The 16717-nt window shown below is 38.0% G+C and overlaps 1 protein-coding gene across 3 annotated transcripts in view; it reads left to right on the top strand.

Annotated features, from left to right (window-relative positions):
- The window catches only part of ANO2 (anoctamin 2), a 167655-nt gene that overhangs the window by 66816 nt on the left and 84122 nt on the right, over positions 1-16717 (top strand). For all 3 annotated transcript variants that reach the window (XM_065665066.1, XM_065665065.1, XM_065665067.1), the window contains exons 13-14: positions 2962-3044; positions 15185-15268. In XM_065665066.1, coding sequence (XP_065521138.1) covers positions 2962-3044; positions 15185-15268 — 167 coding nt within the window. The remainder of the gene's footprint in view (positions 1-2961; positions 3045-15184; positions 15269-16717) is intronic.

Here is a 16717-nt window from a genome sequence, read left to right as displayed (position 1 = left end):
TTTAATTATAATATGTTCTAAAGTATTCCATTTAAAGAAGTTTGGTTTTCTTCAATGACAAATATACCCTGTCTCACTGAGGATATCAAAACACATTGTAATGTTATTCTTACTGTTCTGGTCTCACCTCTGCCCTCAAAAGTACTTGTGTGTATTGTTGCTGGTGTTATGCCCTCTTTCACTCTAGACCTATCATAGAAAGAAGAGGGTTTTGCTTACCAGTTCCTGGAAACCCTTCGGCAGGAGTTAGAAAATATATGTGTGCTATGACTGAGAGAAATGGCAAAAGATAATGAATTTATAGAGTCTCACAATGACTTATTTTCCTACTTCAGATTGCTGCCAATTACAGAGTAAACTGGCAGGAAAGGTTTAGTAGTTTACCTGCTGCCATGAAGCATGCAATACACTGCATTGTCCAAATTTGAACATAGCTGTTTGGACAGCGTGTGTGTGAATCACAATTCATGTACTCTTTCATAAGCAAATAATGTTTTCCTGACAGAGAATCTGTGTTGTAAACTTGCATCCATGCAAATGATCATTTCCATGCAGCCTCATCCAAACCACTTGTATTTTAGTATCAGCAAGGCAATGTGCAAAGCAAAATGTTGATGTATCATTGCACTAAAATGAAATAGTAGAATCTGTCAAGTAACAGAATGGAACAAAAAGTTCTATATGCATTGCTTTTGAAAGAAGGCATAAAAGAAAAACAAAATTCTTTCTGAGATGTAGTCCCACTCAAAAAAATATTTCCCATAGACTGAGAAAGTCTGTTCTTGGAACCATGATAACTGAGCTTGTCAGTGCAAGAAAATACAGCCGTCATACACAAAGAACAGCAAAGTGAAATCAAGTATCCTTTATTAACTCTGCCCAGCTTGCCTATTAAGTATTAGATTACACCAAGTTAGTTTGCTTACTACTAGGAGACTGTACTGGTTACATCTAGACCTCAGTCTGCTGAATGACAGATCTCACTCACATACCTAATCATCTTGCCTTAGTATCTTGAGTAAATGTCTATTTCTACATTGAGTAAATGTTGCCTGAATGCTTTGTCGTAGGCTATAGTATTGTGATGTGGAATACGGCACATCTAATGACTTAGAATTGCATACTTAGAAGAGTAAAGTATGTTAATTTGAGCTGGCTTCATTTTTTGATGTTGGGCACAAGGTAGCTTTCATCCTGCTTGCCTTCTCCCATTCTGTTAAAGGCAGATGATATTATATGTTAGTATCTTGAAAGGAATCACACTTCCACTAGCTGATCTTGATGCCTCATAAACTATCATTGCGATTCCAGCAACATTGTTTGCAAATGACCATATTCACAAACTACAGAGTAATGCCTGGCTAATAGTGCTTAATGTCACTGGTGTTCTGGAAAGCTGAATTTCAGCTATCAGTCAGATGCATGTATTAGAAGAACGGCTGAATATAATGGAAGTGTTTTTCTGCTCGTGTAAGTCAGTGCAATCTTGCTGATTTCAGAACAGCTAATGCATCTAACCAAATAAGTTCTTAAATAGCTAAATGTGGAACTGACTTTCTGAATAGCAGAAAAAGTGGAAGGAGTAATAGCATCCTATAAAATAACCAAATGTTTTTGTGTTTAGGATATCTAAAAATTCTTGTGTTTTCAGAGCATGCTAAATATAGCTTTTATATGTCATCTCCTCTGTAAGGAAGGAGCAGAGACTTAATTGCTTGATGTCTGGATTTACTTTCAGTGTTCTTCCAGTCGTGTTTAAGCGATATTTATTTCTTGCATTATAGTAGGATATCTGTGCAGAAAATATTGGCAGCTAACTGTAGAAATAGACTCTGTCTTGTAAGAGGCAGGTGATTTTAATAGTAGTCTAACTTTCCACAGTGTTATCTTACATCTTACACCAAGTGTAGATGCAAAGGAAGCTGGATCTCATTCTACACTTTTGTGCGTCTTGTAGAACCATATACAAGATGTTCAAAATTCTATAAACACTGCTATGACCTAACAAGAGTTTTACAATCCCCTTTTCACCAGCCGAAAAGGTGAAGCATAAGAGAAATATGTTTATAGATATAACTTTTATTAGTATAGTGGGTGGTTTTGGTTGGTATATACTGGTTTAGTATTGATATAGTCTTCTGAAAATAGGTGTCCACAAGTCAAAAGTAAGAAATGCTATTTCTAATAAATCTATAAACTGATAAATCATGAGCAGCTAGGCAAAGGGCTATCTGGAGGGCAATTATGAAAGAAAATTAGGAGACTGTAAATATGAGACAAAAGTGCAACATTTTTTCCTTCATATGAATGAAGAAGAAAAAGTAGGAGATTGAACTACTAGCCAGTCCCTTAGGATAAAATCACTCTGTCTGTGCAGGAGAAAAACATTCAACTGTACCACTATAATATATTTCAAAAGAATAGTTTTTTTTCTACATGTTACTAAGGGTCTTAGTTTACATACAGGTGTCAATGATTTATTTCAGTAGAAAGCTACACCTACCTTCTTCATATGTTTCTGACTGATTAGAAACACTGAAACAGCAAAACCTGTTGAGAGGTCACAGATTAATACGTAAACCTAAATTTGTACTCATGAATTATAGAATGACTCATGGTAAATTAAGAGAGATGATGCTCTTGGGGTGGATATCAACAGATATGGGGTCAGTTCCATTCTCTGACAAGAATTTACTGGTACCTTTGGGCAATTCATATTGTTTTTTTCTGTATTTTATTTGTAAAAAGACAGTAATTATTGCTTCTAAGATTTGTTTGCATTCTTTCTTTAAAATTGGGCCTGATGCTGTTGCTTTGTGTTTATTTATAATGGGCTGAGCATAATGGGATTCAAATAGCATATTGAAATTATTGAATATAGCAAATATTCAAGTATAAGTAACACCATAGTGCATTTGATTTATAATTTTAGTTTAGCTTTGTTTTGTTTTGTTTTTTAAGCTACTATGTTCCTTGAACAATGGAAACGTTTGCAGATGAGATTGAGTTACTTCTGGGACCTAACTGGACTAGAGGAAGAAGAAGTAAGTTTCCTCTCCCCGTGCTGATTTACTGTATAAATTATTATATATCTGAATATATGCATTAATATTTAGATTTATCATGAGTGTTCTCCAGCCCAGTGCAGTTCATACCTAGTTTGTTTTCTAAATTACTAGAATTTATACAGTTTCGAGTACCAATATATCATTAAAAAAATCATCACCTATATCTTACTAGTCAGCACTCTAATTTTAATAATCAGTGTTGAAAAGGGCTATATGATAACAGTAGATCATTCTTTGCTAATAATGCTCGTATGCTGTTGCACAGAAGGCAGTAACAGAATGATACAGAATAAATTCTTCCTCATATAGATGCTACTTCATTATGTATAACAAAAATTGTCTGTGGCCATGATTGTAATGTGTCAGGGTAACATAAATAATATTTGCATCCAGGTCTATGCTGCATCTATGATACCTTAGGCCCAAAGATCCTGAGCTCTAGGTACTCACCCATAGAGCTGTTGCAAACAACAGACGGAGCTAGTTTCTCGAGAACAATTTTTAAGTGCTTTGCAATGAGCCCATGGGGCTTCTAGCTGTACCTGAGTTGAAAAAAAATGTGAGACATACTTGTTTATTAGCATTTACAATGTCTTTATATTTGTTTTTAGTTCTGCTATAAATATCATACTAAGAACAGGTAGACTTTGGACCTTCCATTACATATCCCCTAACAATAGATGTGGCTCTAAAACAGGGTCATATTCAGTAATTCAGAATTGCAGCAATTAGATTCTCTTTTATCATTAATGGTGAGCTGAACACGTATGGAACAATTCAGTGTGCCTTGCTCTCTTCATCGACTTAATAAAATGTCAGGAAGTTGAGTTGTTGGCCTACCTTGGTTTTCTGGGAAGATTCATATCCTTTTCTTCATGTTCCAGCACAGTTCCTTAAACAACAGACCACATACAAGCCTCCAGTCCTGCTACTTGAGCTCAGTTCAAACAGGATGTGAAGTGCAAATAACCTCAAAAAAAAAAAGTAAGCTGACATCATGAACTCCATGATGTAGCATGATGATAAAGTTATTCCACTTTTGCCTATTCCTCAGATAAGAATCATTGGATAAAATGAAAAAAAATAATCCTGAGAACAGAAAGCAGAATCCAGTATTTTTCTTATTTCATCACTATGCCATAACACAGCCTTTCGCAATGTATTTAGTGTAAGGGAGACCTCCCAGATGTTCCTTCACTGATGGCTTGACTACAACCTCCTTTATTTTGCCTCTGGTTTCTCAGCTTTTTCATTGCTGTCTAACCAGTTATGACATGGGTGATGCTCACAGTATAAACGAGTACCCACAGCTTGTAAGCTGTCAGGGAAACCAAGTGCATCAGCACATAAGGAGTTACTGCTTGTCCTATATGGAATGTCATACTGCTCCCTGGGAGAACAGAAATTTTGTAGTAATTGCAGTATATACTAAGAGGCTGGAGAACAAACTCTTGGCTCTGCAGCATACTTGATGAACCCACCAGATTGTATTGAATTTCAAGTTCATAGCTTGCAGAACAAAATCCTAAGGTTTAGCTTGATATTTGCAAAATGCTGTGAAATAATCTATGGAGCTGTGAGGTCCTGTGGTGAAGAGTTCTGAACTGGTAAGAGTTCGTGGGGAGTAACTTTGGAATCAGCAAGAATCCTTTGTTTATGACAAGTGAAGGAGTGCCAGACACATCTCAGCACAAGCTGAAGAATTAGGAATGTAGTATAAAAATAAGGCCTTAATGGACCTTGAGGGGCCATCCCTTGGGCCTGGTAGGATCAACTCTACTTAAATCATTATGCAAAGATGTTGTCTAATTTGTTCTTAAATAAATCCATCAGTGGAGATTTCACTTTCTCCCTAGGCAATCTATTCTAATACTTCTCTATCTGTACTGTTAACAAGCTTTTCTTAGTGTCTTAAATCTCCTTGCTAAAAGTTCATTTTTTTCTTGTTCTTTCTTTCAAAGATAGAGTTTACCTCTGTCCTCTTTTCAGCAAATCTAATATAATATTGCATTTGTCAGCCAGTCTTTTTTTTTTTTTAATATAAACTAGCTTTTGTTTTTCAGTCTTTGTTCTTAAACTGTTTTCTAGTTGTCTGTTTATTCTTGTTCCTTTCTGGACATTTTCTAATTGATCCAACTTTTTCTTTAATGTAATGCTCAAAATGGATGAGTCTCTTGACCTGACATCTTATGGAAGAAGCCATGCTCTACATCATCTTCTGTCAGCTCTTTGTACTTCAGGGGTACCAAAGTGCAAAAGTTAGATTAGGTTTTGTTCAGCTTGTATCCGTAAGATTAATAAAGATGAGGATAAATTTGTAAGGCAGACACTGGCATCATGCTTCAGTGGTGGTAAAGTCTTTCCAAGTGTAGGAAATTATGGTGGAAAATGGAAAATTTTGTGTAATTAGATTAGGCCAAAAGGAACTAGAAGTGGAATGCACAGGATCACTTAACAGAGAGCAAGAAGAAAGGGACAAGAAGAAATTCAGAAGGCTTAACAGTTTTAAGGCTAGATGGTATTAAGTTACTTATTTTTATCATTTTGTTTAGAAAGGAGAGTTATGGAACCAAATCAGGGAGGAAAACAACCATAAACACTGAAGAGTTGAGAAGTACATTGTGGGAATTATATGGAAATAAATGTCTTCATTGTAATTTTTGTGGACTCTTGACTGTAAAGTTTTCAGTAAAATTAGTGTTTTAAACGCACTGTGTCAAATCTTTTGGTTCAAAAGAGTCACATGAGAGATTAATTTAGTTCCCTTATTTGTAAATATCTTGGCAACAACAGTCTGAGAAAGCAGACTCCCTAAGGCTTGCATGCATATTTGACTGTACAGACTGGCAGCTGTACAGACTTAGAACATTTGTTTTTGTAGATGTGAAATCCACAAAAATAATAGGTAGCATTGGGTACTAACTGTTAAATAGGTAATTATGTAGAAAAGCGATTGAGTGAATGATAACTAAATGACAGAGAGAAAGAAGCAATGCAGACCACAACCATGAAAACCTTGAAAATACCATGAGAACCTAGGAAATACATCATGCATATACCTTGCAAGAAAAAGCCTTGGAAATACCATGCATAAAGCATACAATGTGTCATGCCAGATGTGTGTTTGTATAACCTGATCAAACACGTTAATATTTGTTCATTTTTCAGGTTGTGCAATAAGGAATATAGATATCAATAAAGCAGGGGTAGACGTGGAAGAATCCATATGCTCTTCTACTTGTGAAGGAGCTGATGAAGAAATACTAAGGGGACTCTAATTAATGATGTGGGAAGTAGAAAATATTGGCCTCCCATGAATCTTCAGAAATTGTATTTCTAAGACCCAGGATGCTCTTGCTTTAGGTGGAAGAGATTTTACCCCACTTTGACAAAGTCCTGTGTTAATTGAAATTGAAATGCAATTGTAAAAGATGGAATCTTAGAATGCAGACCAGAACTTGGAAGAATAAATGGACAGAAAGTCCACACTAATTGAAATGCCAGCAAGTGGGGGTCTTGTCCAAATAGTCATGCTGTTACACTGTTTCAGTGCAACAGGGAGGAACTTGGGTGCCTGTCTTCATTAGAAGCATGCTTGGTAAATTGCAGTATTAAGTTAAAATGCTGTGCTCTGCAAAATGCTGGCAAACTTTTTTTGCAAGCTCCATTTCCCAGTCTTGTTCCTCCCTTTGCTATCTGATGCCTTAAAAAAAAATTCAAACAAACACCCACCTAACAAAATATTGAACCCTGTGGATTGTTGCTGAGTTAGGATAAAATAGTAAAGAAGGTAGACTGGGTAAGACAGAATTAAGGCAGAGTTGTTGACATTAAATATGTTTGCAGATGCATTCCATTCCTCCCAGTTAGATCTTGGTTTAACTCTATTTTCTCTACTACATTTTCAAAATTGATTGTGATTAACTAACTTGATGTTTCCACCTTGTCTTCCACCTTGCAAATTATAGGAGCAGACTCCTTTCCTGAAGTTCTAGTAGTGTCTACTAGCACTGTCAGTCTAGACATTTTTGTTTGTTTAAAAAATGGAGGCCTGCCTTTAATAAAATAACTGTATATTCACAGCTTAGTGCTCTTGGGAAAAAAGTGGTCAGTAACGGTAAAAGGGGAACACATAGCTACAATATTTTATGTTATCTCAAATCTGTCCTTTCATCCTCATTATATTCTCAGATTTCTTGTGCCATTGAGACCTTCATTTTGGTTATTTTCCCCAGTTGCATTGTCTCACATTTTTCCCGTGCCTATTCTGATTATCCTGTTGGGTCCATGTTTCCAAATATTTTCTATTTCTTTGTATGTTTTTTAGTACCTTTTCTTGGGTTTCATCACTCCTTCCAATGAATCTTCTGTCACCTTCATTAAATTCCTGTTAACACTATTTGTTTAATGATCCTAGGATAGCCCCAATCTTCTGAACAAGTCCTTTCAACATTAAATTTAAGTACTATGTTTAGGAGGATGAGAGTTTTATTAGGATGATTGGGAAAGAGAGGTTGAAAAATGGGTGTTATCCCTCAGGCCTTAAAGGAAACTATTTAGTACTGGCTGTTGCTCCATTAAAAAATTACATGTGAAGGCACACTTTAGACATATTTTAATTTGTAAACTATAAGAACTAAAGCATGTGATAATTTTTTTCTTGCCAAGAAGTTGGTGAAGATATATTGTTACTTTTTTTTCATCCCAAGACTGTCAATCCAGAGATGGGCAACAACATGCTGGGGCTGTAGCTGATTTTTCTCTTTTCTTATTTCTTCTACCAGACATATGAGCATGCTTTTGTTTTCTTTATTTTATTCCTTTTCCATTATATTTACTTCCTGTCTATTCCAGGACTGAATTTTCTGTAAACCTCAAAGATGTTGTGGATGTGATACTCTCTTTTCTAAAATTCATGTTTCTTTTGGCTAAGGTGATTATCTATGGATTTATTTGCCTCAGTTTATAGATTAAAAGGCCACATTTGTTTTGTTTGTTTGTTTTCTAAATATAGAATCATAGAATCATAGAATCATAGAATAGTTAGGGTTGGAAAGGGCCTTAAAATCATCTAAGTCCAACCCTCCTGCCATGGGCAGGGACACCTCACACTAAACCATGTCAGCCAAGCCTCTGTCCAGCCTGGCCTTGAACACCACCAGGGATGGAGCATTCACAGCTTCCTTGGGCAGCCCATTTCAATGCCTCACCACCACAGTAAAGAACCTCCTTCTTACATCCAATCTAAACTTCCCCTGTTTAAGTTTTAACCCGTTACCCCTTGTCCTATCACTACAGTCCAAAATGAAGAGTCCCTCCCCAGCATCCCTATAGGCCCCCTTCAGATACTGGAAAGCTGCTATGAGGTCTCCATGCAGCCTTCTCTTCTCCAGGCTGAACAGCCCCAACTTTCTCAGCCTATCTTCATACGGGAGGCGCTCCAGTCCCCTGATCATCCTCGTGGCATCCTCTGGACTTGTTCCAACAGTTCCATGTCCTTTTTATGTTGAGGACAACAGAACTGCACACAATACTCCAGGTGAGGTCTCACAAGAGCAGAGTAGAGGGGCCTTCTCTGCAGGGCCGCTCTGAATCTCTTCTTTTCCCAACCTGTAGCTGTGCCTGGGATTGCTCTGACCCAGGTGTAGGACCTTGCACTTGGCATGGTTAAACTTCATGAGGTTGGTATCAGCCCACCTCACAAGCTTGTCAAGGTCCTTCTGGATGACATTCCTTCCCTCTGAACCACACAGCTTGGTGTCATCGGCAAACTTACTGAGGGAGCACTCAATCCCACTGTCCATGTCACTGACAAAGATGTTGAACAAGACCGGTTCCAACACTCATTACTGGTCTCCAGCCGGACATTGACCACAACTCTTTGCGTGCAGCCAGTTCTTTATCTACTGAGTGGTCCACCTATCAAATTGCTGTCTCTCCAATTTAGAGACAAGGATGTCATGCAGGACAGTGTGGAACTCTGCATAGGTCCAGGTAGATGACATCAACTGCTCTACCCTTGTCCATCAGTTCTGTAGCCCCCTCGTAGAAGGCCACCAAATTGGTCAGTCAGGTTTTCCCCTTAGTGAAGCCGTGGTGGCTGTCACCAAGCACCTTGTTGTTTTTCATGTGCTTCAGCATGCCTCCAGGAGAATGTGCTCCAAGATTTTGCCAGGCACAGAGGTGAGACTGACTGGTCTGTAATTCCCCGGGTCTTCCATTTTCCCCTTCTTGAAAATGGGGGTTGTATTTCCCTTTTTCCAGTCATCAGGAACTTCGCCTGACTGCCATGATTTTTCAAATACGATGGCCAGTGGCTTAGCAACTTCATTCGCCAGCTCCTTCAGGACCCGTGGATGGATTTCATCAGGTCCCATGGACTTGTGTATGTTCAGGTTCTTAAGATGGTCTCTAACCAGATCCAGTATATTGGCAATGTTATTCTCTAAAGTCTCTGTTTGGAAGACCTAGTCTCACAGGGTGAAGCTGAATAAAATGTTTCAATAGTTCACTGATACCACGAGATCCCCTCCTTCCTTTTATACTTTTCAATTCTAGTGTCTCACCCAATACCTGAACCTACTGACTAAACTTGTGGAGAAATAATTTCAGAAATAAAGTGAACGGTGTTTGTGGTAGAGGAAACCAATTAATCAGATATATTTTCACATAGTATAATCAGGGCATTGGGCAGGGAAAGAGAAGAATGTATGGGTTAGGAAGTCTGTTTTTAGCAATGATGAGCCATTAAATCATCTCCTATGTAGCGTGCAACTTCATTTATAGATTGCAGCTGCATAGCGGCTTAAGCCAATCTATCTCCACACTACCATGATGCTACTGTCTCAGCCATGCAATCTTATTCTTTCTTTTACAGGCATGCTAGCAACCACACCAGTGGGTGGTGAACAGTTCAGACAGCTGATACAGCTGAAGGGTAACTGGGGCTATGATGTGTAGGAGTTTTTATCCTGGTCATGCCGTGCAGCTACATATGCACTGGTGTCGCAGTAAGGACAGAAACGGAAATGTGTGGCTTGTACAAGGTGAAACTGAGTCTGTGAATATGGCAGCCCAGGCTTGGCTTGGCTTATGCTGCAGTGAAACTCAAGCCAAAAACCTCAAGCTTCAAGTATGTGACTACAATTCAAACTACAAATTCAACATTCGTGTTTGCTTCAAGTAAGGTATATTCATGGACGTGTCTGGCTGTAAATCCAGTCATCCGGATATTTATGAGAAACAATTAAAGAGGCACTGGTATGGCTGAAACAAATTAATAAAGGCTGAACAAATATTTATGGACAAAGAGGTTGTTCAGTTTAGCTAAACTATCTGTTTTTCTTCACATTAGAGGGGAGACAATGCTCTAATCTGGATCATGGATTAACTTGCAAAATTCACAAGTTCGGAAAGAGAGTAGTTGGTCAGTTTATAGATCTTCTGGAACCAGATAATTCTAGGTATTATAAAGCTTTTGTTATCTTGCCTCTGATATATGTGATTTAAGATGTTTCAGGAAGTGTACCTAAGAATGGTATATAGAGTCCCATTGCTTTTACCTAGTAAGGCAGGTTGCCTGTAAGTTCCAGGTGCACAGAGGCTGAAATGAAAAAAACTGCATGGAAATAAAAAATCCATAAATATCATAAGTAGTGCTGGGAAATCCTATTTCATAAACAAAAATCACTTAAAAACCTGAGGCCATATTTCAAAATTTAGTTTTGCATGTAATCCTCCAAAACACTCCTACTTTTCTTGCTCAATGGGAGCAAACAAAGGCATTATATCTACCTATTTATCCATATACCAAATATATTTCCTTAATAGACCTTATGGGTTCTTGTTGTAACTATTTCGGATTTATGTTGCTTTAGAATACCTTTGATAGCCAACTTCCTCTCTTGTACAGTGGCTTTTGTCTTTTAACATCCCTGAACTTGGAATAACGTTAAATGACTTATTCAAGCTTTTGTTTTAATTTTGCATAAATCAAACTTACTGTGCAAGTGAGCTGGGTTAAAAAGTCTGTGAACATCTACCAGTGATCCCTTCATATGTGCTGAGATATAAAAGTGCTTTTCCTTGGATGAGTATCCCATTACTAGGAAAGTCTAAACAGATCATTGGTGTGAATGACAATCTCTTCTGTAGACTTCACCCCACTGTTGCCATCTTCATAAGAAATAATTAAGAAATAATGCATTGTAGTAATTAACCACCTTGCAGCAGAGAACAGCTGGGCTCTCTGTTCATTCCAAGTTTCCATCTTGATCTGGATCAGGAGCTGGGTCATTCCAGTTCTCATTTGTGGAAACCTACCTTTCTACCAGTGCCCATTGCTTTGCTGTTCTGCTTGTGTTCAACATATTAGAACAAGGCTGCTCAATGAATTTGCAGCATTTCTTTGACTTTCCATAAAGTGTAAAAAGGAAGCAGTATGATGGGTTAATTTTTGCTTACAACTACTCTGGTCTTTTAATTTGGGATAGATTCTAAGGTTCTGTTTTTTTCTTAGCAGTCATAGAATAGTAAGGGTTGGAAAGGACTTAAAGATCATCCAGTTCCAACTCCCCTGCCATGGGCAGGGATGCCTCACAGTAGACCCATGTTACCCAAGGCTCTGTCCAACCTGGCCTTGAACACTACAAGGGATGAGCATTTATCACTTCTTTGGGCAAATACAGATGTGTTTGTCATGCATGCTTTGAAAAATTCCATTATCACTTTCTTCCTAAATCAAAGAAAAATTAAGGAGAGATAAGCTTGCATTATATATTCTTATCAAACTGGATCATTACCTACGCAGCCTTAATTTGTAATGTATAATGGATACACATGTTGTGTGTTTAAGGCAAATCTGGGAGAACATTCTCAGGGAAAACTCCCACTGACGTCAATATGAGTTTTGTCTAAGTAAAAAAAATTATGATTTGGCTCTTTGTTTTCAGGATGGGAATTATCATTTTCTACTCTGAGCACTCATTTGGCCTCAAAGTACCTTGGCTCACATGGTTTTCAATAAGTGTCTGGCAGCTGTACTGGCAAACTTCCAACATTGTGGGATTCATATTTATCCCTACATGGACATTTGGTCTTCAAGTCGTCACAACTATTTCTAGCTTATTGTTATAAGTGTTGAACTCTTCCCATTTTCAGACAAAGAATAGTTTCTAAATCACACTGTCTTTACAGCAGAGTGAAATTGTTCCTTCACATCCATGTATCAAGTATCAAGTATCTCTAAATCTGTATTGTAAAGAAATGTTTCATGAAATATACTCATTAAATGAATATATAGATAAATACATTCCAGGAGGCACTGTGGTTTGTCCAGTCAAGGTATAGATGACTTGGCAGATTCAGTGAAGACAGATCAACTAATTTCCCAATCCAGATGCAGGTACATGAGATGCAGTTAAAAGGACATTGAAATGTCTTACTAAAAGCTAAACATGACTTGAGCAAATTTGAACACAATATGCACTCAAAGCAAAACTATCAGTAGCAAAAATGTAAGTTACAGTACAATGCTTTGCTTGGCATTTTATTTTCTCACAGTGTTTCTTTCAAGCCAATTTTCAAAAGTTGCTCTGACCTCTGGCAGCTGCTCCTGGTGTCCCAGAATGCTTTGCTTAGCAGAAAATAAGAAAAAAGGAATAAAGCCAATTCAGCTCTGCAGGTGCTCCCATAGAGTGATTTGATCTCAGTTTCTTACAGCTTCGTGTATCTCATTTCCCTACTTTCATCAGGCTGTCTCCTCTCATGTAGCCAGCCATGCCTGATGCCTTCATCCTTTAAGTCTAAAGACATTTCTTCCATTTGACTTATGTACCTTTTTTAAGGAAGCATGATACAAATTAATGCAAATCAACAAGCTAGTGAAAACTTACAAAAAAAAAATTGATATAGGCATTGACTACAGCATCTTTAAACACTTATTGTTGTATTGTTGCACTGTTGAATTGTACCTTCGTCTTTCCTTTCCTCATCCTACTCACCACCATTTTTGCTGCTAATGAACTTTAGTAATGTCAGAGATTACTTGTGCGTCATTATTTCTTGGAGATCCACATACACACGTAGCACTTTGTAAGTAATAGCAACAGTGACCCTTGTGACAAGAAGTGCTATAATGGTTTCTGAACTTCATTCATTGTGGTGTTGATTTTTATGTGAGGCATGAGTAATGTAAAAGAACTCTGTGATGCAAATAGTGTCACACTTGCACCCTCAGAACATATTTTATTAATTTGAATAGTACAAGAAATTGCAAGGATAAAACAAACTGTCATGCTAGCAGTTTTATTATATTTGCTTGGTATAGCATTGTAGTGCAAGAGTTTCAGAGATATATTGGTACCCAAGCTTCAGAGAAAAAAAGTTCCCTCAAGCCTCCCATGTTAGTACCAGACTCCATGGGAGCAATACAATGTACATACAATTTCTGTGTCTGTCTTTAGGGGCAACATATGCGTGACTTGTTCATAGACTTCAAAAAGAAAAATATTCCTTTAGAGCAGTTATTTAAATGATAGTGTGCTCATATACCTATTCAATGTTTCATGAAAATCTCATTATCAGGATAAAAAAATACATTGGAAGTCTCACTGGGTCTATTCATTAGTGGGCAACAGCAAGTACTCAGGATGGTGTCTGGTGTAGTGAAAATGTTGCACAGAACAGAAAACGAACAGCACATGTATCGCCCAAGGAAGACTGCTGTGACCCCTGTTTTATTGTCCATAAGGATTAACTACTTTAAAAAAAATAATTTTTATATTCTTTTTGTTGCCATCATATTCATTCAAAAGGTTTAGTAAGTCAGTTTAGTGACTGGACTGATAAGCATATGTTCTAATTATAGTAAGTGTGGATTGTATGACCAGTGTTGTAGGAATTGCCATTTTGTGGGAGGCATAAAATCCAAATTCCAGGCTCTGAATGAATTCAGAACTTGATGGAGTGAGGAGATACATATAATTTGTCTTTTTTTTATGAGCTGCTCACTTTAAAATCTTGGTAGGTTTGTGCTACCATGTTTATGTTCTAATTTGGAAAAGAAAAATATAATTTGCAAGGAAACCTTGAAAGGTTATTAAACGGGGAAGCTGGGCCAGATCCAACAGCCCAAGAGAGGCAAGTCAGCCAGAGCTCCATGCCCCCGGGTCCAACCTGTAGTGAGGCTAAGCATTTATTCCCAGTAGACGTGTACACATATTTGCACCACATGTACACGTTGCCAGCCACACAGGCACACATGCACCAGGCATAGAAACACAGACAGCACAACCTCCTTATCCTGCACAGGATGGAGGTCTGTTGGTGAGAACATATATATACACATCTGTACAATGAAAGCCCCTCCAGCAGCTGGGCTCCCTCAGCATGCCCAGTTGCTGGCACCCAGAGGTACAAGCCCGCAATGCTACTGCCTTTCTCTAATTGCTTACTCACATATGTATCCTGCTCTACCGGAGCTAGCTGGGACTCCCCTGGTCCCTCAGCAGCTGGTCATGGGCTTGAAGAAACACACACAGACACATACATACACACTCCAGTGGGTCACACTCCTAAGAGACCCACAGACCCTGTGGTCTGTTTGGGGATTGGCTGGGACTCCCCGTGTCCTTCTGATAGCCAGCTCCACTATGGTCTTACCGTTAGAGACATCCTCAGTTACTGGCAACTTCACCTACTTGCTAACTACTCCAGCTTGATCTCCACTAGCACTTACATACTCAGCTTCACACCTTTACTTACTCCAGTGACTGATGGTCAGACCCCCATACAGACCACAGGCTATTTAGATGTGACCAGTCATTTTTATCCCTTTATCCCTCTATTTTTCCACAGCTGTTCCTCCCCAAGTGATCTAGATCCCTCCCTTCTTCAATTTTGTTTCCTCCCCTAAGGAGGACTGATAAGTACTGTGCAACTCACAGATGCTTTTCCCCTGCATTCTGTAATGTCCAAAAGGTGTTGTGGTGTTGAATCATCTTGATGGCTTACATCATGAATGATGATGACCATGATGACCAGAACTCTTTTGTTTTTTTTTTTCCCTCTTCTTTTGATCATAATCACATATTTGATTGTTTTTTTGTCTTTTTCAGGAGCATCCCAGACCAGAGTATGAAACCAAACTACTACAGAAAAAGCTGAAAAATAAAAACAACGCAACAGAAAATTCAAATGAAGTAAGATGCAACTTATTCTTTTTACTTGTGCTGGATGTGAGTTTCGTTATACTGTGATTATCTTTGACAGATAGTTTGCAAAAGGTACTTTTTGGTTCTCCTTCTTAGCTTTATAAGTTGCTTGCTGGGATCTGGTGTAATGCAGCCCTGCAGTGCCATTGAAAGACTTTTTTCACTTTGTTAGCTCTGCAAAGTAAACCAATTTGCACTGGAATGTGGTTGACAGGTCATTCAGGATCTAGTCTGTAGAGTGGTGAATATTTAGGAAGATAATATCACCACAGGGATTCATTGTTATGACCTAGAATTTCATAACTTTTTTAACAATAAAGAAGACTGCTTTTATTGTAGTGATTTCCTGTTCATAGGTAAAAACAGCATCTTTAATCATGTTGCAGCTACACATTTGTGACATTTTGATGGTGCTTCCAGTATAAATGCAAAAATAATAATTGGTTTATTATTTTTAGATTGAACTGTGTTTAGGTTTTTCTATAAATATTTCAAACCTAAGAACAACCACTTCTTTTTTTTTTTCACAGTATGGGTTGAGGTCTATTTCCTAAGCACTCATAAGTTCCTGTAGACTAGGTCCATTAGGCCACTGCTTATTCCCTGCATGTCATATGCACTAGCAAAGCCAAAGTATTCCAAAACCATGTCCAGTTTCCAGGGAGGAGGAAACAGTTTGGTTAAATATTGAGAGTATCTGAAGTGGAAAATACTCCAGTTTTCAGGTCTGGTCCAACGAATTTACCTCTGCAGTTTGTGAATGAACTTAACTATCTCTTTCTTCTGCTGATGACCATCAAGACTGTGAAATGTTTCCAGTGAATCTTCCATCTCAGTGAGACTGCCTTTCACCTGCTGGGCCCAACCAAACTCCACAGATAACAATAGAAAGATTTTCAGTTACTTCAATGGACTTTGGATCTTGCCGAACATGAGCAGGGACTCTCACGCAGTAGTATGTAGAGGTCTTCCCTTACACATTAAAGAGTTCTCTAGGCCTTCCAAGTGAGGGATCAAAGGCTGTGAAAGATGGATAAAGCAGCTGGCGCTGTTCAACTTTTTCTAACTTAAAGTGAAATCTAGAAACAAGTCAGCAATTAATGCTGTAGAACGTTAGACTTCTGTAGCCATGAGGCAGTTAGATGATTACCTTGCTTACATGAGACAGAAATTACAGCCTTGAAAGTCAGAAATTAATGTAAAAAGAAGCTATGAAAATTGTTATGTGTAAGAAGAAAATGGGGAAGAATTAAAGATCCAGCACTATAAATGTGGGAAGAAATCCTTTCAGACATTGAGAAGGGAAAGGCTTTCCTAGAGTATTTTTTTCTCCAATTACTGTTTTTGCCCATGTGAATGGAAAAGTAACACTCAGAGAGAAAATGTTTGCTTCAAGTTTTTGGGGCATCTGAATGCTGATTTTCTCCAATGTCCTAA

This window comes from Lathamus discolor, chromosome 1 (genome assembly GCF_037157495.1).
Source record: "Lathamus discolor isolate bLatDis1 chromosome 1, bLatDis1.hap1, whole genome shotgun sequence".
NCBI lineage: Eukaryota > Metazoa > Chordata > Aves > Psittaciformes > Psittacidae > Lathamus > Lathamus discolor.
This window is presented reverse-complemented; position numbering and strand designations above follow the sequence as displayed.